The 27,871-nt window shown below is 38.4% G+C and overlaps 1 protein-coding gene across 1 annotated transcript in view; it reads right to left on the bottom strand.

Moving 5' to 3' along the window:
• The window catches only part of TMEM130 (transmembrane protein 130), a 528,437-nt gene extending 501,092 nt beyond the window's left edge, over positions 1-27,345 (bottom strand). The window contains exon 1 of the mRNA XM_044089698.1: positions 27,012-27,345. Coding sequence (XP_043945633.1) covers positions 27,012-27,075 — 64 coding nt within the window. The 5' untranslated portion in view covers positions 27,076-27,345. The remainder of the gene's footprint in view (positions 1-27,011) is intronic.
• Positions 27,346-27,871: the final 526 nt, after the last annotated feature.

Here is a 27,871-nt window from a genome sequence, read left to right as displayed (position 1 = left end):
TCGATAACTAATACCTTCAAGTGTGTTGATGAGTTCAGTTCACCTGCATTAGAAAAAAGTTCCCACAAGTAACAAATGTCAAGGGAGCCCATTCAATTTGTTATTAGGAAGGAACAAGTCAACTTTTTACAGAGACACTCTCTTAAGATTTCTCCATAAAGGAGGAAGAGAGCTCCAAGATGATTCAGTACTTTTAGATTAGGTAGGTGAGATTTTCTGTCTCGTGGGAGATGCTATAGAGGGAACAGAGAAAGACAGCACAGTCTTCGTGTTTTTTTTTTTTTACTTTCTGGCCCTAGGAAACAGATCATTGGCCACCACTGGCACCTCTCCTCAAGCTCAGATGGTGGGAGTCACTCTTGAGCCCACCCTTGGGCCCAATCTGAACACTCTCCAACTGCCTGAAAGGAGACTGAAACATCCCAGTAAAAAGTGATACTTGTGACCATAAAGAATTTTTATTTATATTCCTACCCATTACCCTGCCCTAACACCCAAAGTGCGAAGGTATAGAAAAAGAAACATTTTGTCTGTAAGTTCCCCCAGTATTCTGTATGTATGCAATACATACTCCAGTAACAGTACTAGGGCTGCTATCCCTGCTTATGATCCCTGTCCCTCCAGGATAGAACAGTTTAGGAGGGATGGGAGGGGTCATAAACAGGGGTGGCAGCCCTGGAGGTGACTGGAATGAGGTGGAATTTGTAAAGTTTTGCTGTGCTTGAGGCATGACGGTATAAATGGTAAACATTTTGTAACTTTATGTTGTTTAATCTGATACTTAAATTTGGAGAATTACAGTACTAAGTGGTGCAGCGGACAGTGTTGTCACCTCACAGCAAGAAGCTCCCCAGTTCGACTTTTGGCTCAGGGTGCCCTCTGTGCAGAGTCTGCATGTCCTCCCTGCGTTCGTGGGGGTTTCTCACGGGTGCTCCAGTTTGCTCCCACATTCCAAAGATATGCAGTAGATGGATTAGCCACACTAAACTGGCCACAGGTGTGTGTGTGTGTGTGTGTGTGTGTGTGTGTGTGTGTGTGTGTGTGTGTGTGTGTGTGTGTGTGCGCACGCACGGTGTGGATGAATAACCATGCCAGGGTTAACCACCAGGCAGTGTAAACCTTGGCTCTAGATGACTCACTCTTGAAGTGACACCCTGACCCCATATGCAAAAATGGGAAAAAGGGGGTTGTGGATGGATGGACGGATGGATGGATGGATGGATGCCTGTAACAGCATGTTTGTTCTGTAAGAGTAGCTTTTTAAAGCAGCTGTGTAACTGCTGTCATTTTATGCAACGTAATACTGTAAAGAAATTTAAATTAACATATATACTGGATTCTGACAATTGCACCAAAGGATGGCTGTCAGTCAAGAAGTACCATAGAAGTAACCCACAACAGAGGAGTTTATAAAAACTGTAAGAATAAAAAAAGCAAGCACTTCCTGTTGCACTGTTGTTCACTGACACAGCATAGACTACAGTGGTGTAAATCTCAGACCAGTAAAATATGGGTTTTGGAAACTCTACTGAAAGCACTTCCCTGTGTATGAAAGAGAAGAAAAGCTGCACCAACACATTAGACACACTCACACACTGACTGCAAAACTACAGACGGTTAAGTTTCAGTGTCAGTTTATCTCACTGATTTTGAACAAAGGTACAGGCATGAACAAGTACAGTACAGTCCTTCCTTGTGCAGTGTTAGCCATCAAGCTGTTATACAGTGCTTGTATGGAAGTTAAAGACAAACAAATTGTCTTTAACCACCTGCGATGCCCTAATGTTTGCATCAGTCAAGTAAGTACTAAAAGTGCACTTTTGGCAATGAAGTTGTAGCTATACTAGTTAAAGACGGACTAGCTCTCAATTTCTTTGCTCAGGAATCAAGAGACAAAGCCAAAAATAATGGAGAGGCAAAGCCCCACAATCAGGGACAGTTTTTATATATTACTCAAATCCTGTTGTTTGATTAACTTTTCAGTGAATTAATATTAACATGCACTTTCTGAATAATTACAAGCATTAAACTGTAATGCGTGGTACTATTTACTGAATGTAATCCTCACTGACTTACTAGGAAAGCAAACATTTTGCAATGGACAGGTCAAATGTTTGAAGGAAAATCAGAGACAGTAGCGAGCTATGATAAAATTCCAGGGAGGTCATCTGCAGCTTCTTACACAGCAAGCAAAGTATTCCCATGATGCAATATAAAAAAGAACGACATGAGGATACCGATGCATGACTTAAAATCTGCTTTCTCAACATGGCAAAAGATCTATATGGGCCATTTGTCAGAGTACTTTTTACTAGGCAGTAAAGCACATAGAAGAAACCACAAGACCAGCGAACCAGGACGAAGGTAAAAACTAAAAACAGTAGACTGTCCAGATACTGAACAGGCAAATGTTCCAACAAGTACAAGGTGAACTACAGAACTCAAACAAACACAAAGAAATGCAAAAATATAAATGATAAGTGCTTTCGTTTGTTTTAATTTAAGAACTTTATCAGACCAACACATATACAAAAAACTCTTCTAAATATAGCAAAACGTCATAGTCACATGTTATACGACAACCAATCAAACAAGCTATTAATTCAATCTAAATATATAAACGCATATGAAAACTTTATAGTGATACTATTAAATTACAAAAAAAAATTATACAATCATTTAAATCAGAAAATATAACTCCATTTAATATTATTTGCTAATGAACTTCCTTACATTCCAGAAAACTGTTTAAATCCCCCCATGATTTACATTAAATAACTTACCAGTACAAATATATATATATAATATATATATATATATATATATATATATATATATATATATATATATATATTTTAACTGTCGCAAACTCTACTATGCTTAGCTAATGCACTTTTCAAATTTTTAATTTTTGTAGCTAGTATATGTTCATAAATCCTCTCAGCCAGCATTCTATTAGTTTTACCCACAGAGAATGCTGCACATGAATCACAGTGAGCTAAATACTACATAAGTAGATTTACAAGTAAAATGACTTTTTGCTTCCAAAATATGCCCAATATTTTTTATTATCATCATTTGGCTACTAGACATATACCTACGTTGTTTATAATTTTGAAAACTTTAAGTCCCTGCTGGATCTAAATACTCAGATAAACTATCATGATAATCTGATCTGTTAAAATATGTAAATAAGTTAAAATGTTTTTTTTATAGGTGAAAAAGGACCTTCACCTGTAATTTTAAATAAACTACTATTACCTTGTACAACATTCCAATTATTTTTGATTATCATTTGAATATCTGTTTTGTCAGTACTACTATTTATTTATTATTATTATTTATTTATTTATCATTTGTTTACCAGGATAGTCCGACCGGACAGCTAGTGTCCGTTTTCAGTGGAGTCCTGGGGAGAAAAGCTCCATACAGTTACAGAATAACAAGTAATACATACAGTTACAGAATAGAGAGTAAATACATGGTAGAACTTAAAGGTTACAGAGTATGAATGACAACAACAAGTTGTAGAATGGTTAACAATATTAAAAGAGTTACAAAGTTGTGGTACAAATATTTGGTCATAGCACTTTTTGTAGGGTTGGTACAATTGTGTACCTGAGATTTTTGTAGTAAGAACATATTTACAATGTATATAATGCGTTTGGGTAGATCTCAGTATCAGTATTCACCAGAAGCATCAGGTACTAACATCCTACAGTAGGGGTGAGGCTTCAGGGAGGTCCTTTGCAGTTACATAAGTGGTTGGTGAACAGGTGTGATTTGGGAAGGTTTTTAAAAGTGGGTGTGCAATATTGTAGCCTGAGGTCGGAAGGCAGGGTATTCCATGTTTTGGAGACTTTGTGCAGGAATAGGGATTCACCGGAGCTGTTTTTACATGGGATAACTTCAATCAGGGCTTTGTCACTGGATCATAGTTGCCTCTTTAAATTGTAAAAGCTTAGAAGGCCATTCAGGGCAGGGGTTTTGTCTGGGTAGTATAGTATTTGGTGAGCTAGGTTTAGTTGGTGGTAATGTAATAAATTAGGAAATTCTAGCCAGTGTAGTGACTGCAGGGATTGGCAGTGGTGAGAGTGTGATTTGGCATTGGTTGCAAACCTGGCAATTTTGTTGTAGCATGTGGAGAGTTTGTTGAGGTTGGTTTTATTTAGGTTTGTTAGCACAGGGGATGCATAAAGTAATGTTGATAGGAGATGGGTTCTAGCTATGGCAATTCTAGACTCGGAGGTTAAAAATCTTTTGCTGTGATAGAGGGTTCCTAGCTTTTTGTGGACTTTGGAGACAGTTAGGGATATGTATTTATTGTATTTTAGTTGCTGTTCAATTGTAAGACCAAGTAGTTTGGTCTCTGGGAATGGGGTGATGAGGGTCTTGTTGGTCGAGAATATGGAGAAGGTGAGGTCATTAGCCTTTAATTGTGTGGAACAGCATAAGTTGTATTTTCTTTGGGTTTAATATCAGTTGGGATTTATTTAGCTAGTTTTCTACTTCTGTGAAGGTTTCTTGGGCTTTTTGTTGGAGAACGTAGATATCGGATGCGCAGCAGATCAGAGTTGTGTCATCGGCTACTAGGTAAAGCAAATTTATGACAAGCCATATTTTCATTGTTAATAATTTTCACTTTGTAACCACTCAAAAGAATAGGTTGAAATTTATCCATTCTTTTATTAATAATTTCATTTACTATATTACATAATTTACTAAGCGGGTACCCGCGATCAACAAATAATGACTTCAATAATCCCAAGTCTTGCAAAAAACTTCATCATTACTTGTTAATTTACTTAACCAAACAATCTGATCCCTAACCACATTCCAATTCATAAATCTTGGATGCATTCTGTTAAAATGAAGGCAACTACTTACAAATGTAGGTTTATGAAACAATTGGCTATCAAATGTATGTTTATCTCTATCCATAGTAATAGCTACATCTAGGAAATGTACAGTTAAGGCTTTAGTACTAACAGTAAATTTTAGAAAATTAGTACTATTATTAATATCATCCGAAAATGTTAAAAAATCATTCCAAGTGCTGCTCTTCTTCTTTTGGCTGCTCCCATTAGGGGTCGCCACAGCGGATCATCTGTTTCCATTTCTTCCAGTCCTCTGCATCTCGCTCTATCACACCAAACACCTGCATGTCCTCTCTTACCACATCCATAAACCTTATCTTAGGCCTTCCTCTTTTCCTGTTACCTGGCAGCTTCATCCTTAGCATCTTTTTCCCAATATATTCTGCATCCCTCCTCAGCACATGTCCAAACCAACGTAATCTTGGCTCTCTGGCTTTGTCTCCAAACCTTCCAACCTGGGCTGACCCTCTAATATACTTATTCCTAGTCCTGTCCACCCTTGTCACACCCAGTGCAAATCTTAACATCTTTAACTCTGCCACGTCCAGCTCTGACTCCTGCCTTTTTGTCAATGGCACTGTCTCCAGCCCATATAACATAGCTGGTCTCACTACCCTCTTGTAGACCTTCCCTTTCACTCTTACTGGTACTCGTCTATCACAAATCACTCCTGACACTCTTCTCCACCCACTCCATCCTGCTTGAACTCTCTTCTTCACCTCTCTTCCACACTCACCATTACTCTGAACTGTTGATCCCAAGTATTTAAACTCATCCACCTTCACAGCCTCTACTCCCTGCATCCTCACCATTCCTCTATCCTCCCTCTCATTCACACACATATATTCTGTCTTAGTCCTGCTGACCTTCATTCCTCTTTTCTCTAGAGCATATCTCCACCTCTCCAGGGTCTCCTCTACCTGTTCCCTACTCTCACTACAGATCACAATGTCATCTGCAAACATCATAGTCCATGGGGACTCCTGTCTGATCTCATCTGTCAACCTGTCCATCACCATTGCAAATAAGAAAGGGCTGAGAGCTGATCCTTGATGTAATCCCACCTCCACCTTAAACGCATCCATCACTCCCACTGCAGACCTCACCGCTGTCAGACTACCCTCGTACATATCCTGTACCACTCTTAAATACTTCTCTGACACTCCAGACTTCCTCATACAATAAGTGCTGTTCCATATAAAAATTAAACCATCAATGTATCTCCTATAAAAGGTAACAAAACAAAATAAATTATGTCTTATTAAAAAAATCATGTTCCCACCAAGCCATGACTAAGGTGGCAAACACTGGAGCCATCCTGGCTCCCACTGCAACTCCCTTTAACTGTTGACAAATCTTATCTTAAAAGATAAAAAAGTTATTGCCAATACTACTTCCATAATAAACAGTATTAACAGCAATGTTACTAAAATCACTATATTTATTTAAATAAAACTGTACAAAGTCAATGCTATTTTCCCCAAGTTATGGCTGTATATAGAGAAACAATGTCAATAGTGACTAACACGGGTTCCATGCCTTTAAATAAATAACTTTTAAGTAAATCTAAACAGACCCATGGATCTTGTAAGTAATATTCTGAAGTCTGAACTACCAGATTTAAAACAGAATCCAAATACACAGCTATACATTCCGCTTTCCCTTCACGGGTCGAAACAAAGGGTCTGAAAGAATGCATCCTTATGTATTTTTGGAATACCAAAGAATACACCAGCTTTAGGCTAGTCATTTCTTAAAAATTCATACATATTATAATCAATATAATTTTCATTTAGTAAATCAAATAAAATAGCATCAACTTTTGAAAACTGCAGTAATATCACATGTCTAGGCACTAATTTATAACATTCACTATCTGGTACGAAATAATTAATACATTCTTTATATGTAATAACATCCATGATTACCATTCCATTACATTCATCTGCATGCATAATTCTCAATTCCTTATTATTTTTAAGTACCATTAATGCATCATATTCTAACTTATTGAAATTACATTTTCTATTAACTGGCAGTAATTACTGCCTTAAACCTTTCAAATTCATTAATACGTGCTTCTTGAAATACATTTAAGGTGCTATGCAGTGCAGGGTTAAAAGTACTTTTTTACGTAATGTCTTAGCATTATCATAATTGAATGTCTTTACATCATTTAATATAAACTTCAAATTTAAACTTCTAACATACATTTAAAATATATTACTAACTGTACTGTTCACACATAGAGCAGACAGTCCACACAGAAATGAATGAGTTAAAGTAACAGAGAAAATTCAAATGCAGACGCTCCTGAGCAATGCAGCATTACATAGCTTTAGGAAGAACCACACTGATGCAGCTATTTTTGTACCTCAATCTTAGCAGTCTGCTATTGAGACAGTATACACACATATTGTCTGTGGAGATGAATGCCTAGATAGCTACATCGACAAGCTAAACTACAGTGCAGTATGAAACATATTAAACAAGGAGCAAAGATTTTCAAACTGAAGATGGAAAAGATGCGCATTCCACAAGAAAGTGAAAATTCTAGATAAAACTGAGCAGTCTAAATGTCACATTAAGACTGAGATGGCTTAGATTCTGGTATCATAAATGTAAATTCCCCTGAAGAGGAAAGAGGTAAAACTTCATAGAAAGCAGTTTACAAAGCAATGACATTTAACCAACCAGTCAGTCTTGAACTTTCACTTTCTGGAAATAATATTCTCAGTTTGTAAACCGATGACTGAATTTATAGGCAATCTCCACCTAGTGTAACAGATGCAGCAGAGGATGCCTTGGCCACTGGAATGTTCAATATAAGATTCACAAACAGAATTGTGTGTCTGACAGTATGACAGGCATTGGCCACCATGAAAATGTCCAGAGAGGCATCATAAATGGGTCAGCAGAGAGATACCTTTGACAGCAGAGAAGCCAGGGGATTAGCACAGCATGCTGTGCACCCTCAAGTAGTAAAATGTTGTCAGCACTGGCAAAATATTGCTGGTGATGCTTGCTGCATGACATGTTAGGTCAAGTACTGGCAAGTGAAATGTCAAAGAAGGGGCAGGAAGCATTGCAGAGCATGAAATACACAAGTATTGCGGGTGTGTGTGTGTGTGTGTGTGTGTGTGTGTGTGTCTGTGCGTATGAGTGTTTGTGTGTGTGTACGCACACACTTGTTTGTGTGTATGCGTGTGCATTTTTGCATTTATGTGTGTGCATCTGTGTGTACACTGCTCTTTGGCTCTGAAAACTTTTCTGGAAAGAGGTTAAACATCTCACAGATCATATTACTAATCCCCTCTACCAGATATAATAATGTGAATTCAAGTAACAACACTAAATTTATAAAAGCCTACATGCACTTTTCTTGTTTCTTCTATAAATTATATAACTAGCAGTGGTACAGCGGTTAGCATTGTTGCCTGACAGCAAGAGGTTCTCCGGATCGATTCTCAGCTGGGATGCATGACTTCTGTGCGGAGTCTGCATGTCCTCCATGCGTTCACGTGGGTTTCCTCTGAGTGGTCCAGTTTCCTCCCACTTTTCAAAGACATGCATCTGGAGTGTTTCTTCCCAGGCCTCTGCTGAAAATGAGCTCTGTGCCAGACGGGCTTTCCCAGTAAACAAATATTAAATAGATAAATAAATGTCCACACTCCTCACTTACCTGCCAATATGGCAACACTGACACCTCCTCTCAACCATATCCTCCAGCCTCTTATACTTCAACTTTTCATTTACAGTCATAACTGTAAAGCAAACCAAATCACTACTGCTCAAACTAGATGCCTCAGGCTCCAAATTCATCAAACTTCATCCGACCTTCCTTAAGCTATCAGCTAAAAAATTTGCAAAAATGCTCACACCTGTTTTTAACCTGTCACCCAACTCAGGATATGGTCTCTTACCCTTCAAACACTCATTTTCCATTCCTCTACCCAAAATCAGCTCTCCCTCTGAACCTAAAGACTACAGCCCAATCCCAAATGTATGTCAAATAACAAAAATATTTGAAATATTACTATCTAAACAACTATTATCACATATAAAAGGCTACAACCTCCTGTGCAACCAACAACACGACAACCATTAACTTTAATATCACAACTGCCTTAATAAGTGTTACTGATGCAATACGTACAAACATGAATACAGGAATTAGAACAGCAGGCATATTCATTGACACGACCAAGGCTTTTAAGTCTGTTCATAGGTTCATAGATTAGTACTAAGCTAACTGCCCTTGTAAGCCATTTTAAGCTTAGCCAATTATCCCTTGTGAGACTCAAACCCTGCACCTTGTGTTTGTAAGGCAAACACCTTAACCATTAGGCCACCCTCCCAACCCCAAATTATGATTTGTTACTACAAAAATTGCACAAATTCAACTTTGCGGAAAAAAACTATAATGTGGTACCAAAACTATTTCAAAGAAAGAACCTTCCAAATTTTTACACCTTACTTTCAGACAACGGCATATTTAACACTGGTATGCCCCAAGGAACCAAACCAGGCATATTATTTTTCTCCCTATTTATTAATGACATTTTCCTAGACCCACCCAGCCTCAACCCTATAATGTACACTGATGACATTCTTATTGAATCTGACAAAACACATCAAAATCTTCAAACTCAACTGCAGTCAAATTTCTCATAATTATCTAACACATTTCATAATAACACGCTACTTTTAAACATAAAGAAAGCAAATATTATGTTGTTTGGTACAGCTCAAGAATTTGCCACCTGTCCACCAGTAATCCACAAAGACCATAAATGGAAGTCCTTACTTAATGCAAACCACCAAAAGTACCTAGGTCTCACCTTGGATCCTTCTTTTCATTTTTACATGAATGACAATACCACCACCAAAGTTCTATACTACCGCATCTATCATCTACTGCCTCCTAAGGCTAGAAAAGCTTCAGCCAAAAATACCTTATTTCCAAAACATATACTCTGTTGTGCCTATATATTCCCCACACAGCATTTGAAAACTGCAAATAGTATAAAACAAAATAATCCACTTTGCTATCCTATCAGATGCAAGATTACATCATTGCAATTCACTAAAAAAAAACTTAACTGGATGCCCATCACACAAAGGCCATACTGCTTCATGCAAAATTATTTCAAATACTTAACTTTAGCTACTATCCCCCTCTAAAAAGAATCTTTAACACTAGGGAACAAACTCACACACTAATAAAGCACAAGTAATTAGAAAACCTATGCTGGTTCAATAAAAGGTATAACGTCTGTGTTTCACTGTCTTTGTGTGTCCCTACCTTGGTTCACCAAAATTCAAAACTATAATAGATGAAAAAGCTTTCTCTAGACTAGGACCAGCAATACTAAACCCCCTCCCCAATGAGGTAAAAAACAGTCAAACACTGGAACAATTTAAATAATCAACACCTACAAAAGGAAGACAAACGCATGTGCTAATACAATACTGGATAAAGTTCATCACCTCCTGTATTCCTACATATTGTCTGTACATAAATGTATTACTGAATGATATTATGACCCCAAAATATAAATTTTACATATGTACTTCAGATGATTTACAGTTGCTTGTTAGACTCTTTATACTGTCTTATACAAACATGCTATATATGATTTAATTTGCTTGTAATATCCAATCTAGTTGTTACATATTAAACTTTCATTATAAATACTGATATTGTATATAGTACTGTACTGTCATAAGTGCTCAGGTTGTGATTGGTAAGGGTCAGAAGACCAATTCACTCACCCAGTAATCAAATTACAATAAAAAATAAATACATAAATGCATTCACCACCATTTTAAGTGCAAAGACAATAGTGTAGCATGTTGTGCTGAAAAATATTTTTAGTAGTCAAGTATCCTTATAAACAATTTAATGCAAAATAAGTTATGCCACAATTCTTCATTGCAGCTTTTTTTCACATTATACCATAGGATCATAGGAGGTTACTAGGCTAATGGCCCTGGGGCCCTTACAAACCTAGCCAAGAGTTTATTCCTAAAAAGAAACCTCAGTCAGCACATTTTACCCCTGTCATTGAGGGACATGGGTGAAAACCCTGGGACAAATTTGTGGTTTTCCATCCACTCATCTAGACTGCGCCTGAAGACGGTCATCAAGTTACTCTGTTTGACGTGTATGAGAAGTCTATTCCAGAGATGGGGCAGCCTCTGGGAGACAAACCTGTCTCTCCAGCAGGTTTTGTTGATGTTGCATATTAGATTCAGGCCTTTCGAGTGGGTAATGTGCGAGGAGATAGACTTACAAATATGGAGCATCTCTAGAAGGGCAGGGTCTGAGATTGCAGTGTAGGCGAGACACAGGTCACCCCTGAGCAATCTGTATGATACCAAGTAGAGTGACAGTGATTTGAGCCTGTCCGCATAGGACAGGTGCTGGAGGCCATGGATTCTCTTTGTGAGATATTTCTGTGGCCTTTCCAGTTGATGCAGATGTTTGGAGAGGTACACACTAAATGGGGCGTTATACTCAATTATTGGTCTAATGAGGGAGGAGAATAGAAAGGTAATAACCTCCTTTTTTCTGGATGCAATCCCTTTACTTATAAGATGAACCAAGTAAAAGGCTTTTCTGACCACTGCCGCTACATGGCAGTCGAATGTGCGATTGTTATCAACCCAAGTACCCACGTCTCTCCCCACAGGTTGTGTGCTTAGGGGCTTGCCATTGATGTGATAATCAGTAGGGGCCATGTGTTTGCCAAATGGTATGATGATACATTTTTTTGCGTTTAGCTTGAGGTCATGACTTTGGCACCAGTCATTAGTTGCTGTGAGTCCCTCATGCAGTATGTTAACATCATTTGGGGAGTCAATGACAGCACCCAACTTACAGTGTTCTGCAAACTTGGTCAGCCACAGGCCATTTGTCTTTGCCTGGACGTCTGAGAAGTAGACGCCAAACAGCAGAGGTTCCAGGACAGATCCCTGGGGAACTCCACTAATGACAGGTCTGCTATCTGAGGTGGAGGCGCCTATTTTGACCTTGAGGGCCCTGCTGGTGAGCCAGTTGGCCACCCACCTGATGAGATAGGGATTTACGCCAAATTGTGCTAGCTTCTCAATGAAGCCTGCGTCAGGGATTGTGTCAAAGGCCTTGGCCAAGTCAAGGTAAGCTGTATGTACTGACTTACCCTCATCCAGGGCCTTGGTGCAAGTCTTGAAGAAGTCAACCAGGTTCAACAGGCAAGATCTGCCCTTGACGAATCCAAAGTGGGTGGGGTCATGTGCTTGGAAATTGTCTATGACCTTCATTATGAGATCCATAATAATGTGCTCCATGGCTTTACAGATCAGACTTGCTAATGGGGTGATAGTTTCCAGTGTCAGTAGTGGCACCACTTTTGTGCAAGGAGATGACAATGGCAGTTCTCTACTCTGCTGGAATGAAGTCTGTACTTAGGCTGTGGTTGAATAGGGTGCTCAATGGCGAATCCAGTTCTTGCTGGAGACAGTGCAGAATACAGCTTGGAATACTATCAGGTCCCATGGAAGGTATGTTCTTTGCCTTGGATAGCGCCTTTAACACTTGGTCTATGGAGATGTGAGGTGTGGAACAAGTATCAGGGATGTCAAAAGGGTGTTTGTGGGGAGACAGGGGTGAAGTTTATGCTGAACCTATCTGCTAGCAGGTTGGCTAAGTCAACAGGATCAGTGCAAGTGATACTGTTAAGTACTAATTCGGAAGAAACCTGGGCTTTGCCATGGAGGTTTCTGATGTAACTGAAGAAGGCTTTGTGGTTTCCCTTTGTTTCGGAGGCTAGTTTCGATTCATAATTGGCTTTGGAGGTTTTCACTAGTGATCTAATTTGCTTGTTGAGGCTAAGGAGGTAATTTTTCCAATTTGGAATTTGTTCCTTTTTACCCTTGAACAACAGTTTATTCCTTTTGTTGTAAAGCCTGTTGATACAGGATGTCCACCAAACAGGTTTGTTTTTCCTTGAGGAGCAGGTTTTAGTTCTGTTGGGTATGGCTGAGTCCATGCAGTTTACAGGTGCTTGTAAACTGCACTGGCGTACTGTTCAGCATAGTTGTCTGCATCGTCTGAGGGAGATGCTGGCGTGAAGCTGCTGATACCCTCCCGTAGGAGGTTGCAGTCAGCATTTGAGAAGTTTTTAGCTTGACTACGGCTGGGGGTTGGGTGGGATAGAAATTTTGAATAAGACAGTCCATGCATTCATCACAATTTTTGTCTACTATGAACAACCATGTCACTATGCTTCACTTAATCTACACATGATTATGTAAAACACAAAACATTTAAAACCTCGGAAGATCACTAATCAAAACAGTGACATTTCCAGAAGACAAGCCTGCCCTGCACCCTCCGGTAAACCCTAACACCCTTGAACTGTACCAACTCTGAGACAGCACAAACTCAGAGAAGATCGAGGAAGTGATCATAAAGGGTTTCTCATCCAGATCCAAGGAGGTGATTGCGCCCCTTTACTCCTCATTTATTAGGCCCAAAATAGAGTACAATGCCCCATTTGGGATGTACCTCACTAGACACCTGTAACAACTAGAAAGACCACAGAAGTACCTCACTAAGAGGATTAAGGGCTTTAAACAATTACCCTATGAAGCATGACTAAAAAAGCTCCAGCTCTTCTCAGTCGCTTACCGTCTTCTCAGAGGTGACCTATGTTTGACCTATAGGGCCATGTCAAACCCTGAACTAATGGACATGCTTCACCTAAAAAAAAAAGAGATCCCTCAGACTCACTCGTTCTAGTGACTTGAACCTATGTACAACAATTAAAAGGACATGCTGGAGGGATAGATTCCTGCCCCAGTGACTCCCCGCACTCTGGAATAAAATCCCAATCCATATTCGACAGGGCTCCTCTCTGACCCTTTTCAAGAGAAATCTTGATGAGTGGATGGGTAATCATAAGTTATACCCTGGGATCACTTCAGGAGCCCTGTTGACAGAGGCCCAGGTTACTAATCTAATGGGGAGGCGAAAGCCATCACTCTGTGCCTAGGCTTATAAATGCCCATGGGCAGTTAGCCTAGTACTTACCTATGAACCTATGAACCTAAGTGAGGAAAGTGCAACACTTAGTGTCTTTCTCTTCTCCAAGTCTTGCCACCATGACAGCATGGCACTCTAACAGCTGATCAGCTATACAGTCGTTGGTGAAATTTGTTAGTATGTTCAAATGCCTTTAAAAAACATGCTTACACAAATTAGGGCACACTAGAATCCTTTACTGCAGTTTTTTTTTTTTTTACAGGAAGACATTCTATATATATTATGAATATGAAGAGGGCATAAAGGCTGCTCAGATATCACTTCCTGTGGTGCAGTGGGATAAATCCCTAGCTGAGACCCAGATAACCCATGTTCAGTTAATGGCCATGGGAGCTGGAAGGAGTAGGGTGGGAATGTGGGAGTGAGTAGCATATGGCTCGTCCATCCTGGGGGGCTGAGGTAGCATGGCTGTCTGCTTGTTTGACACTCACTGGGAGTTTTTGAGTAGTGCAGTTAGTGAAGTCCAGACCAAAGAGAATGTGTTGTCATGGTGCAGCCACTTAGATTGGGACAAACAAAGAGAAAGCTACCATGCTCCTCCCCATAGACTGGCAGTGCTTATGGCATCCCTCAGAAACTGAAGAGGGATGTTTGGAACCCCTTGGGCATGGGGAGACCCTGACATCTTACTGGATGAGAGCTCCATGATCGACTCTCACCTCATGGGGGTATGAAAGAGTCAGAGTCTCCTCATGCCCCCATTAGGAATGAATGTGATCACTGATCAAGGGGGCGCTGATGGTCGGCAGGCAAAGAGATTCCATAAAAAAAGTTGCTCAGATGTGCACACAAAATGACAATTCACTCAAACCTATATAACGTAGACACCTGAATCTCCACAACATGTATCTGCAGTTTGAGCAACATTTTTTTTGCAATTAGCACTGTCCTCATTATGAAGTACAGTATCACACACACACACACACACACACACACACACACACACACACACACACACACACACACGGAAAAAAATTATTAAATAAATGAGTCTGTCTTGAAATAGATCTTGGCAAATGATGCAGTAAAAGAACATGTTTTTTGGAAAAAGGCAGAATAAAAGAAGAGACAGAGCGAAAGAGATAGTGGAAGAAAGAGGGAGTCCACCTGGAATGTAGGCGAGTTACTTCCACAGGAGTTCACCACTCTTTAATACCTTCACAAGTGCACCCCAATGTAATTTCAAGACTCTTCAATATGAGTCCCAAAACTATGAAAATTTTCAGAACACAACAATGAAGTGCAAAAAATTGCTGTTACACTTAAAGAGTGTTTTTGCAAAACGGCAAGCACTCCCTGCTGCTTTTATATACTGAGACGACTGCACCTCAGAGAGGGAATGCTCCAATATACAGAGTCTGTATATATTTCCTTGCAACTACACTTAAGCTCTGACTGCAGTGAGGACAGCACTACCTCGGACATACAATGGGAACCCTTCTTAAAGGGGTGTACACCTGGGAAAGAATGAAACACACATCTCAGTGTGTTCCAGCAGTACAATGATTTGTGACATGACTGCTAAACAAGGGCAAAAAGCAAAACAATTCAAGTAACGTACTTTTATTTAAAATCCCAAAGAAGACAGACACAGCCTACAGGGACGAAAAATGTAATGGGACCTACAGGTATATGTACCACATAACTAGAACATAAGTGAACATCGTCAGAAAGCAGTACACAAGGCAGGTGGGAAACAAATGCACAGAAAGAAGCATAAGCAGTGAAAACAGAGCTGTTGTTCCTCTTTACAGAAAAAGACTGAAGAGAGATAGAGAGAGAGAGAGACTGGGAGAGCACATCAGGAATAATGTATGCATTTCTGAATAGTTTAACTGTGCAATGATAAACAGGACAACCCAATCTATGTGGAAGCAACAGAAACAAGAGTGCTATCCACAGCAGGAGTTTTGTACTGAGACACTGAAAGATCTCAGTATTTATACCCAGTGCACACACACACACACACACACACACACACACACACACACACACACACACACACACACGCACAGACCTGTCTCCAAAGCTGGTAACCTGCAATAAATTAACATGCCATGTGCTGGAAGATTAGCTGAGACTGGAAGAGTATTAGAGTAGTCAATAGGCATCCCTCCTCTCTGTCTGGGGTGGGCATTTGTTTTATGTACAGCCCAGAAGCTCTCACAGCAGAACGAGCCTACTTATATCAGACAATTTATTTATTTATTTATACTTGTTTACTAGTAAAGTCTGTGAGAAAAGCTCTAAAAATTATAAATCACAAGAGTACACTGATATTTTCAATTCAATGAAAAATCAAAAAGTATATAAATGCATGGAATAAAACAATACCCCTATGCTGATTTCAAAATCAGTCAACCAAGCATTAGTGTGTGCATGCATGTTGCAAATTGGTAACATATATTCAAAAGCACAGTCATGCAGAACATGTGAATATAATTGTTTTTTATCAGAATGGCTGCCTTATCAATTTTAACAAGGACATAAACGGCATTGCAGATATAAACAAAAAGTAAATAGTATCAAATTATATTAAACAGTGTAGAATACAAATAGCAATGCTATATGAGACTCTTTTGGGTAGAAATGAATTTTACAAAAAAAAGGATTTCAGAAGAGACATTCAACAGAGTATCAGGGACAAAGGAAAAGGGGAGTAATAATAATAATAATAATAATAATAATAATAATAATAATAATAATAATACTGATTGCAAGAGGGAGCTCCAATAGTGAGAGAAAAAGAAAACAGATATAGTGATGTAAGATACATACAAATATTTCAGGCAGAAGCAATAATGGTCTTCTACCCTGATAATATACCAAAACAGTTATTCCCATACTAAGTGTCCCGATTGTTCTTAAAAATATCTACACTACTGCTTGCTTTAATGTAATTTGGTAGCCTATTCCATGCATCATCTACTCTCTTAGAGCACCAGTTAGTACACCTCTCATTCCTACATAACCTTCTACATAGAATGTCTGATGATTCTCTGCTAATTTTTGATAACCCCAAAAATTCCCAGAAGTAGCTATCTCGAAATGCCCTATATGCCTGAATAAAGTCTCCTCTTAAATGTCTGCATGAGGCACTGTACAAATTCAGATATTTTAGTCCTTCATAATTTCTTACATGTTCACATCCATGGATGCCCTTGGTATATTTCTGCTGTATCCTTTCCAATTTAATTATGCTTTCGTATAAGACTTCCATATTGTTATTCCAAATTCAAGTTTTGGGTCTAATGTAACTAACAAACAATGATTTCATCATTTCTACAACCTTTTAGAGTTCTAGAGAACCGTATTTCCTATTTAAATATAAATGTTACTTGAATGCTCATGTAATGTCCTTGCATGTTTTGTTAAGTTCTACAATGTTTGTATCACTTATTACTGGAGCTTTTCTCCCCGGGCCTGTGTCCAGTCTGACTTTCCTGGTAAACAAATGTAAAAGAAATAAATAAACATAGTTCTTTAACTATCATTAACTGAATTTCGCCTGTCCAATTGCTGAACGGTACTTGCAATGTCCTATTTGTAAGCCAAGCATCTATCCATCTTATCAAGAGTATGTCAATACCTAGTTGGTCTAATTTATGGATTAGTGTTTGTGTATAACCTTATCAAATGCTGAAGTTGTCTAAATAAATTACATCACAGCACAATCTTTCATTTATAGCTGTTATTATATTGTTATAGAACATCATATTACAGGTGGCTACAGACCTATTTTCGACATATGCGTGTTAATAGATGGCTTTAAGTCCCAACCTTTTCAATTCTGAGAATACACCCTCACCTTAGGGCTTACATGGGAAAAGGAAGTTCAAATATGGTACAGCTGCAGTAAGTTCCTAAAAAGCCAAGAGGCTGTAATTTTTCTAGAAGAAGTGCTGAATCTAATCAAGTCACTTAGCTGGAAAGTGTTCCTAGGTTACCCCTGAAAAGTGACACTAAGGCCTAGTAGGTGTACTTCATTAGCATTTAGTCCAGAAAAGCTTCTAGACTATTTTCTGTTTCTTTTAGTGCAAGCCTATACCCCCTTGATTTTGCATGAAGTGAATATGCAATCAGTCATTGTGTGTGTGCTTGTGTGTATGAGACTGTGTCTTTATAAAATGACTTTGTCCAGGTCTACTGACTGCCTGCTTAGTCAAGTCCCATTAGACTGAGTCTGATACATCAAATCCTATTTCACTGCATCATAGAAATGGGAGACTCAAGCCTGCCTGTCTACAGGACCCATGTTAAAGCCCATTTTGGAGATGTGATGAGAACAGATTTCACTACATTTGCATTGATATAACAGGACTCAACTAGTAAACGGTCAACAACCGCATACATAATTATATATGTAGACGCATGTATGAAAACGTTTATGGTGTGTGTGTGTGTGTGTGTGTGTGTGTGTGTGTGTGTGTGTGTGTGTGTGTGTGTGTGCATGTATGTGTAGGCCAGGTCATACCTATGTGCCTATATGTATGTTACTGTATATGCATGTGTCTGTACATGAGGGGGGCCTGCATGTATATGCATGCCTGTGTGTGTTTACATGTATAGAGATGTACATTTGATTATTTATTTATCCTTTGTTGACCAGACTAGTCTCACTTTGCTATTAGCCTCTTTTCAGGGAAGACCCAAGGTGGTACTTATACTACCAGGAGAAATTTGGCCAGGGCATCAGGGAACTTCACCTAATCTTTTGATAGGTGTTGTGGGATCTTTTACATCCACCTGAGCTACCATGAACTCAAACAGATGGGAACCTCAGTTTAATGTCATATTCGAAAGATGGCACACTCAGGAGTGCAGCACCCTCCTTATGCTCCTTCCAAAGACATGCATCTATAGCATTTCTCCCTGGTCCTCCTCTGAAAATGGGCTCTGTCCCAGTTGGACTTTAACGGTAAACAAATGCTAAATAAATAAATGCACTGCAGTGTCACTAATCGATCTACCTGGTGTGGGAATAGAACAAACAGTAAAGGTGAGTCTGCTACTTCTTGCATCACTGACACTGATGTGTACATTCAAGCATGTGTGTGTGTGTGTGTGTGTGTGTGTGTGTGTGTGTGTGTGTGTGTGTGTATGTGTGTGTGTGTGTGTAAATGCATGTCTGGACATGCACACTTCTGTTTGCAGACATGCAGCAGTCGAGACAGTGCATACTTTAAAATGCTGTTTACCATATGTGTAATCATGAGACTTCCAGCTAAAAGAGTGACATGACAGGATAACTGCCCCTATAGAAGTCAGAAAGAGACTTACTGCAACTGCTCAGTCTTGAATCCATGTAGCAATAACTAGGATGGATGACACATGCCAGGTCAGTAACAGAGAGGACAGTGAGCAGTATGTAAGACAAACTAGCATTTGTTTCACAGATGGACCAGTACACGTTCAGTTTTAGGGTCCTGTTTATTATCACATTGCATATACTCTGCAGTTATAAGTCAAGATCTCTTCTATGCTGCTGGCACTTTACTTTCTACTGCCCAGTTGTTTGTAATAAATAGGCATGCATTCCAAAACAGACTTGCAGTCATTCATTCATTCATTCATTACATATCACTGCCCATCACATTTTATGAATCAGCATGAGTCCCATGAGACCTGTATCATTCATTGCCCATTCATTACATATGACCCAACAGTTGGTTATGGAGCTAAAAGAGGGTAAGTGCCAGCTGCAGCCTCACAGATCCCTGCCACGGTCTGGAACTGTATATTGAGATGAAATGGAGAGTGATTTGCCCTATCTGCGGTGGACTGTATATGATAATGTGGCAGACAGAGAAACAGCCCACACCGCCACCGTTATTTGTTGGCTTGCCTAGATTTTGGCATTTGGTGAGTATCACATGAGGGTACAAGGTGTCAGTGTACTTCATGTTGGTCAGTGTATATAAAAGCCTCCTCCACCATCCCATCCTCATCTTACATGCATGCCACAACCGAATGCTGCCATTCCTTGCACATTCTTAGACCAAGATAACAGTGAACAAGAAAACTCAGCCTTCATCAGAATGAGGCCTGGCACGGTCACTGTGTATTTCTAGCAATAGCCATATCCAAAATAAAATAATCTACTCAGACTGAAACATAGTGTGTATGTTACCCTTACATTCATATTAATGCCCAACACAACATTTTCAGCAATCAATTCATAATAAAGTCAATCTATCAGGGCAAATTTAAAACTTGTAAACTACAATCACAAAGACTATGCTAACTATGCATATAGATATATATATATAAATATATTCTCATCTGTGTACCAAAACATAAATTTCTCTAAGAGATGATAAACACTTAGTTGCTGTGATGCTTTATTTAATACCCTTCTTCTGAAAGTCCTTCCTGTAATCCAATTAAGGATAAATCGTTTACTTCTTTTGTTTCTACTGTTTGCCAGAAAAGTTCAAGAGGTTAAGCAATCTGTACTGTGACCATAACAAGTTAACTGTAAATGAGATTAACCGGTTTGCTGCAAAGGTCTGGCAGACAGCATCAACACATTTGAGGGACTGTTACCTCATCCTCAGAGACACAAATTATGAGGACAGACAAGGACCACAAGGTGTGTCTAGGTTACCCCCTCCCCCTGACTGCTGCATGAGCTACAATTCTTTCTTTTTATTCTTTTTCCGTATTCCATACAAGTGCTACTTTTGTCTGCCAGTGCATTACTGAATTATTTTTACAGTATCTTGACACTAGTATCTCTTCATTAAGCTGTTCAATCAGCCCCTACCCCACCTGGTCTTTAAAATAATTCTCCTTTATCCAATCACTCATTTTGCTTTCTTACTTCATCTTATGTCCTCTCTTTCTCATACAACCCACCACCTCTTTTTTTGAAAAAATGGCTGCCATATATGGAGACTTGAGGTAAGAACAAATCAGTATGGATCACTATTGATGAGGTGTCTGAGTAAATCTATGCGAGTCTATATTTATTTATATATAAACATATATATATATATATATATATATATATATATATATATATATATATTAACATCTCTTTCTCTCTGTATATACACACACATACACATACTTCACCCAATATATATCCATATTTATCTATAAATTTTATATATATATATATATATATATATATATATATATAAACAGAAAGATTATTTTATATGGGAATAAATATACATTGGAGATACTGCAAAAGAGGACAGGGTTTCTGAAGGCATACAAAAATATAAAATACATGGGAGACCAGTTTACAAAGCAACAGATTCATTTTTAAATCTCTATTCTGAATTACAATCTGTTGTCCGGTCTCCTGTTTATTATGATCAGAATCCTGATAATGCTTGCTTATTCCTAAATAGCATCCACCTTAATCAACAGATCAAACACCTCCTGCCAGCTGTCACACATAGGAAGTGAAGGAGAGAAGCCTGGACAAGTCCATCATTATTTCAGCTGATAAAAAATAGAAAAAGCATGGAAGCTAAGATAAAACAATGACTCCACAGCACAACATAACTCACTGTGGAACCATGCAAAAAAGACTTAGGAGGCAAAAGTCAACATTCTACCAGGAAAAGCTATCCCTTCTGCTGACAAACCACTAGCCATCCAAAATTCTGTTCAGAAATAAACAATACTCCTTCAAAACAAGACTTCCACTTCAAGTTCCCACTAACCCCCCATTCTCTGAACCCATAGCTCATACTACTACCATTACACCACCCTCTCCCACCCCACGATTCCTTCCTCCCTCAATTCTATCTAAAAAAATCTGTAAAGCAAACAGAAAAACAAACTTCTCGACAGTCTCCCTCACCATGGCATCCCGGAAGGTGTTTACTTATAATATATATTTTCTATGCCACAAAAAAACCTCATTAGAAGCATCTCTGTGTTCTCATCCCTTGCAAAAAAAAAGTTAGAAAAAAGTAATTTACAACCAAACTTTAAAAGCCATTTACAACCAGGCTATGGAATACATTAAATATAACTTAAATAACTTATATGATAACAAATGTGCATCTGTATCCTCAGAAATGTTCAGTATTTGTCCTACTTCCCATCTTTTTCCTATTTCTAGTTTCACCCACTCCACCAGTATCAACATCTCCCTTTCCCAAACATACAATGTAGTCAATAATTTACTACTGCTTTATTATAATTTTTTCTCCAAATCTGCCTTGAGTGCCCATCTGTTTTGCGCCTTCTCTCAGTTGCCTGTCTGTAAATTACCACACCTCCAACATTTTGCCCATTTTGCTTCCTATCTTAACTTCACTGTGGTGGCTCCTACAAAATCTATGTAAAAGTCTCCACAGTAAGTGATGCACCACAGCAGTTCTTTTTTAAATTATTGTATAACCCCATGACCTGCTTCCAAATACTCTTATCCCACCCCGCCTCACTCTCTACTGCCAACCCCCTCTTCCTTCAGTTTCTCTAGCTCTTTTTTCCCTACTACCTCTCCCACATCACTGTAAATCTTATCAACCCTCCCCTTCTTTTACACAATTAATTTTCCTTCTGGCTTGCCATATCTGCCATATCTGTCCTCAAATGTCCTTGATATCAATATATCCAGTGCGGCTATGAGAGTCAGACATCCAATAATACTAACTGCCCACTGAATACAAACCAAATATAATTGCAACAAACTGCCTACTACATCATTCCCCTCCCAGCACTGTTCATTTTGTTACATAAAAGTTAATTTGAACGGGTGCCACTAACACCAACGTTCCAGTCTTCTTACTGTATTCCTGCATATATTGTAATGTTATCTCTAGTTTTACTTGTACCACATTAAAATCAAGGCTACCAAATCTGTTATCTACAGATTTAACACTGATCTGTTCGTGTCTTGTTACTAAATGTTTGTTTTTACTTCCAGTTTTGTAATGAAAGAGCATGTCTCACTTCAGAAAGTCCTCCTTTATGACTCAAAACATTTAGAAATGTTATAAAGCAAACTAATTAAAACTGGTAATGAGATGCAGTTAATGTGTGTATGCATGTGTTTTTATTTATTTGTGTGCTTGTTTAGTTCCTTTTTAAAACACAGTAAACTGTTCCATGGACTTTCTTCAGCCATGGCCTGGGCTGAAGATAATAAGAAAATATGAGAGCCAAACAGTGAGCACAACAGCTGGTTAAAAACAGCAAAACAAACAATGTCTAATGACATTTACCAATATATGCAACTTATTGTAAGTATAGAGCTGACTGTCACATGCAAATTCAAAACGCAGTACAAGTAAATGAAAATTTAAAATGTGAAAGAAGAACCACAGTTATAACTTGAACTTAAAAATGAATGTAAAGCAGTTAAAAATATATATATGACAAAATTACATTTAAAAAAGGGAAATGTACAAAACAGTTAGTTAAGAACAGAGCAAATTAACTAAAAACTAAATTCCTTTCAGACAGCAGCAATGGTTTGCCTGAAACTGCATGTTTTATATCCAGGGTCACTGGAAAACTGCACCCTTATTTCTAACTCAATGTCTGCATATTTCAACTTGCTGTTTGTACAATATTGGCATTGTTTTATTTTTTATGACATTACATTTCTGACTAAAAATGCTGAAATTTATTACATATTTGGTTACAACTAACAAGGGATATCAAGAATTTAACAAAACGTTGCAGTATATGAGACAGGAAAGCCAACTACGATAAATCATTTTGAAGCAATTTATTATATGCCTGATTTCATCATTCAGGCTATGTGACAGAACTTGGTCACATGGCTAAAACAGGCAGTCAAGAGATTTTTTTTCCATGACAAAGAAAGTTAAAAAAATATGTGTGAAAAGAGGTGAAGAAGACCCTATTAACATGGAGGAAGCAATGACTACAAAGTTTTGTTCTGTGCAAGGCCAAGTCTCCCATACAATTAACAGTTAATCCTAAATACTAATTTTATTAAATATATTAGAAGTTTAAAAGACGTGGCTGTTTAAAATGGTGGATATGTTAAAAGTAGTTCAATTTGTTGATACCACACAAGTTTAAATGATCTAACTGCATGCTTATCAAATGTAAAACACACATCAGTACCTTTGCTAGTTTCACAAATGTTGTGGCCGTATCAATGATTTGGCAGTTTATGTTCTTTGCATTTAAGGGGTTTAGGAATTAACTTTTACTGCTAAATGTATTGATGGGGAGGGGGCAACAGTTCACTAAATGATTAATTAATAAATCAGCCGCTGTTTGTGGCATTTCGAGACTTTGAAAATGTACTATGTAAAGTTTAGCCTTCTCTACATATAAAAAAAATTTTCAAAATAAAAGCATCTACACAAGGAAACACATCTTGCAAATAATATGTCAGATTATACAAGCTGCAGCATTTAACATAATAGACTATTAGATAATAATGGGATTGGTTACTGAAGCTCGCAATTTTTGCAAACCATTTCTGCAACATTTGCTAAATTTTTCCACAAGGTTCTAAAAGTTCTACTTACATCTTCCATTGCATGCTTTCTATGTCATTACTGCTAGTATTATTATTATTATTATTATTATTATTAATATGTGATGAAAATAATATTGCTAGAATTTCACTTTGACAACTTTAGGACAACAGAGTAGTTAATATCACTAACAATAAATCAAAATAAGAAATGCCTTGTGCATTCAACCTATTGCAAGTCACTGCTAAAAACATACGCAGATTTTGCAATCTGTAGTCTTGTTTGTGACCACAAATTGCAACTAATTAATGTCTCTTCTGTTCTTAAAAGTCTGTTACCTTTTGCAAATCTACTTTAGTTATATGCTGTTTCCTTAAGCATTGCATAATTTTACCGAATGGTACTGATAGTTAAAGTACAATAAATAAAGTGCACATAATTGGGTAGTCAGTGTGTGACATCTGGAAGAATTATCTCGTAATGATTTATGATGTTCAGTAATGTACAGAAATTGAAAGTGTCACTGCATTTTATTCCACTTTCACTTCCTTTTATCTAGTTTGAACTTGTGGTATTACACAATCTGCTCACTTGCCACACACTGTGTCACACATTTCAATAAGAAAGGGCTCAGAGATGGGAAATGCCCCACACTTTTTTAAGAAAGGGCTCAGAGATGGGAAATGCCCCACACTTTACAGATACCTCATAGGTCAGGTGCTTCAGAGTAGCCAAGAGTCTTACAGCCATAAAAGCAGTAGTTAAGCTTAACAGAAATTATCCATTCAGACCAAGCCGTCTGCCACCCAGAATAAACCACCTACCAGTTTTTCATTAACCCTTGTTAATAAATTGTTAGAGGTAAAAGTAGAAAAAATTTAATTAGTTCATCCACACCTCTCAAACGTTCCTTCCCTTAGAACATCTATAATTTTGTCAAAGCATTCTGTTGTCCTTTTATGTCAAGTTCTAAATTAAAAAGTCTTTTATCTAATTAATGTGTTGCTTTGTCTCTAATGGAGATAAAATTTGAGAGCCATGAGTTCATCTCATAATCTCTTGAGACTGATTTTCAACACTGAAAAGCAAAAAAACTCTCTATATGACCACCGCAAGCAGCATTGCGCAAATGCACACTGACTAGCTCACACCGCAAACTGCTTTTCCAATATCATGCAGTGTGCCACTTACAACTTAACTGTCCACCTTGTTACTATTGTTAGTTCAACATCATTATGCGATTGTTCCCTGACATCAGTGACATAACCTACTAAACAATTTTCCTTCCACCATTTTGTAGCTTAAAATTTTCACTAGGCTTATGTTTCATTCACTAGGATTACCACCGTATAACGAAATCTAAAGAATAAAGCCACCAAGATGATATTGTTTTAATGTATTTATCAAGAAACTAAGCTACTGCAACAAGTAACTAAAAAATGCATGCTTAGGAAATATAGCATTAACAAATAATAACATTAACAGCAAAAACAATAATAATCTATGCAACAGCAAATAAACAAACAAAACGACGGCAATGAGACGCATACAAGAATAAAACTGCTCATTTCGTTCTTAAAATACAGCCTTCCTAGAGATATCTACAGTAGTACAGACACGAATGATATCAGCCATATACATTACTCAAGGAAACATGTAAAATGCTATAAAAAGAAGCTAAACCAGGAAAACAGGGTCACTTTTGGAATCAGGATAATGAGTGCCTATAGCCTGAATACCCTCGGGCACGCACTGTAAGTCGGTCAGGCTAACAGAAACGATACTAGATTTAAATTTCCCAGCTGAAATGCTAAAATCTGCATTTGGGGCGACACCGATCCGTCCCGTTTTAGGGCGGTTGTCGCGTGAGGCCGGTCCCTGTCGTGTTTATTCTGCCGCCCGTATCTCTCAACGAATAACGGACAAATCTCAACAGTATCAGTGCCAAATCCCGAAAAAAATAGGAACACTTTTAAAATATTAGTACTACGGACTTGAGACACTGACAGAATAAGAGAATGTGAATTAATCTTGAGATATTATTAACATAATACAATAAGGTGAATTAATATCCATTCAGAAGTAAAACAAGTCTACAACTCTAATTGTTGTAATTCGTAACCCTTCCCTCCAGAAATCATGAGTTTTCGAAAGGACTAAAGGGGACACAAATAAAACTGAGTGTAAATCAGGGACAGTTCAGAATATGCTGCCGCCTGTCGTCAAACGAGGCCTGTGCCACTGCACCTGGGAGGCCAGTCTGCACCCAGACAGTGGTGGTGGGAGGCAGGTTTTGGTCTGCACTACCCGCAACAAGCCTGTCCACCCACATAAGCAGCTGTGGCTATGTACCCAGTAAAGGCACTCCTTGTATATGTTGATAGCTGACATCCTCCGATCACATACTAGGCATACACCTAGTACACGGCACTTTATATGCCAAAGAAACTAAGAATACCGATCGAAACAGCAGAATTAAAAGGGTAATGAAACAAGACAACTGTAGAACAAACATATTACACTGCGAATGGCAATAAGGTGAAACTTTAAGGATCAACCACAGAGTCCACTTTACAATTACAAGTCCCGGCAATAACACTCAGGGGGCGGGGTACCTACCTGCGGCTTTAAATGCCAAGGAAGATACAAACGCCAGCAGCGCCACAAACAGTGCAGATGTCATGACTGAACCCGGGCACGGGAGACAAAAACGGCTCACGGGTCAGTACTGTCTAAAGTCCAAAAGCCTCGCTGATGACTCGCAGACGTGATCTCAGTTCTGAGGTAGTGCAGCTTGTGGCCGATAATATAGCAGTACCGAGTGAGCCTTCCTCTATCAGCTGCCTTGTAGAGGTGAAGTCAACAACAAACACTTCCTCCGTCTTTAGTACGTATCAATCCTGCCTCCACCTCGTGTCTTATGTTGCTGATCTGCCAAGGTGTGAGGGAAAATGCATGTGATACATCGTGTCTCACGTTATTGTTATACGATTGACAATGTTTATTGTTAATCCTACAATGATGTGCTTCTATCAGAAGGTAGAAACTTGCAGCAGTGCAATAAACCAAACAGGCTTTCAGAAAGGAATGAAAAACTAAAATTCTTAAAGTCTGTTTTTCTACTTGTAGTAATGAGATTACCCTAATGCTACATCTGATAGCTAAGTACAGTGAGCACTTATATGTGTATATATGGTTCCCCTTCAGAAGCCTGAATGATAATAAACTCGAAATTCATAAGCCTGAAAACTCAAAAGCCTGAAACTCAAAAGCCTGAAAACACACAGAATACAAATAATGCTAATATGCCAGTACAAAGACACTACTATCTACCCACTTACCTTAACCCTAACCCTAAGGTCTGTCACTTTCGCACACTCACCTAACCTGCGCCCTAACCCTAACTCACTTAACCCGCCCCTAACCCTAACATAAAAACAATCGCACACTTACCTGAACCCAACCCGTAACTTTCCACC

This window comes from Protopterus annectens, chromosome 12.part0 (assembly GCF_019279795.1).
Source record: "Protopterus annectens isolate FY-2018-M chromosome 12.part0, PAN1.0, whole genome shotgun sequence".
Taxonomy (NCBI): domain Eukaryota; kingdom Metazoa; phylum Chordata; order Ceratodontiformes; family Protopteridae; genus Protopterus; species Protopterus annectens.
Note: the sequence above shows the minus strand (reverse complement) of the source record. Positions and strands in the feature narration are given on the sequence as shown.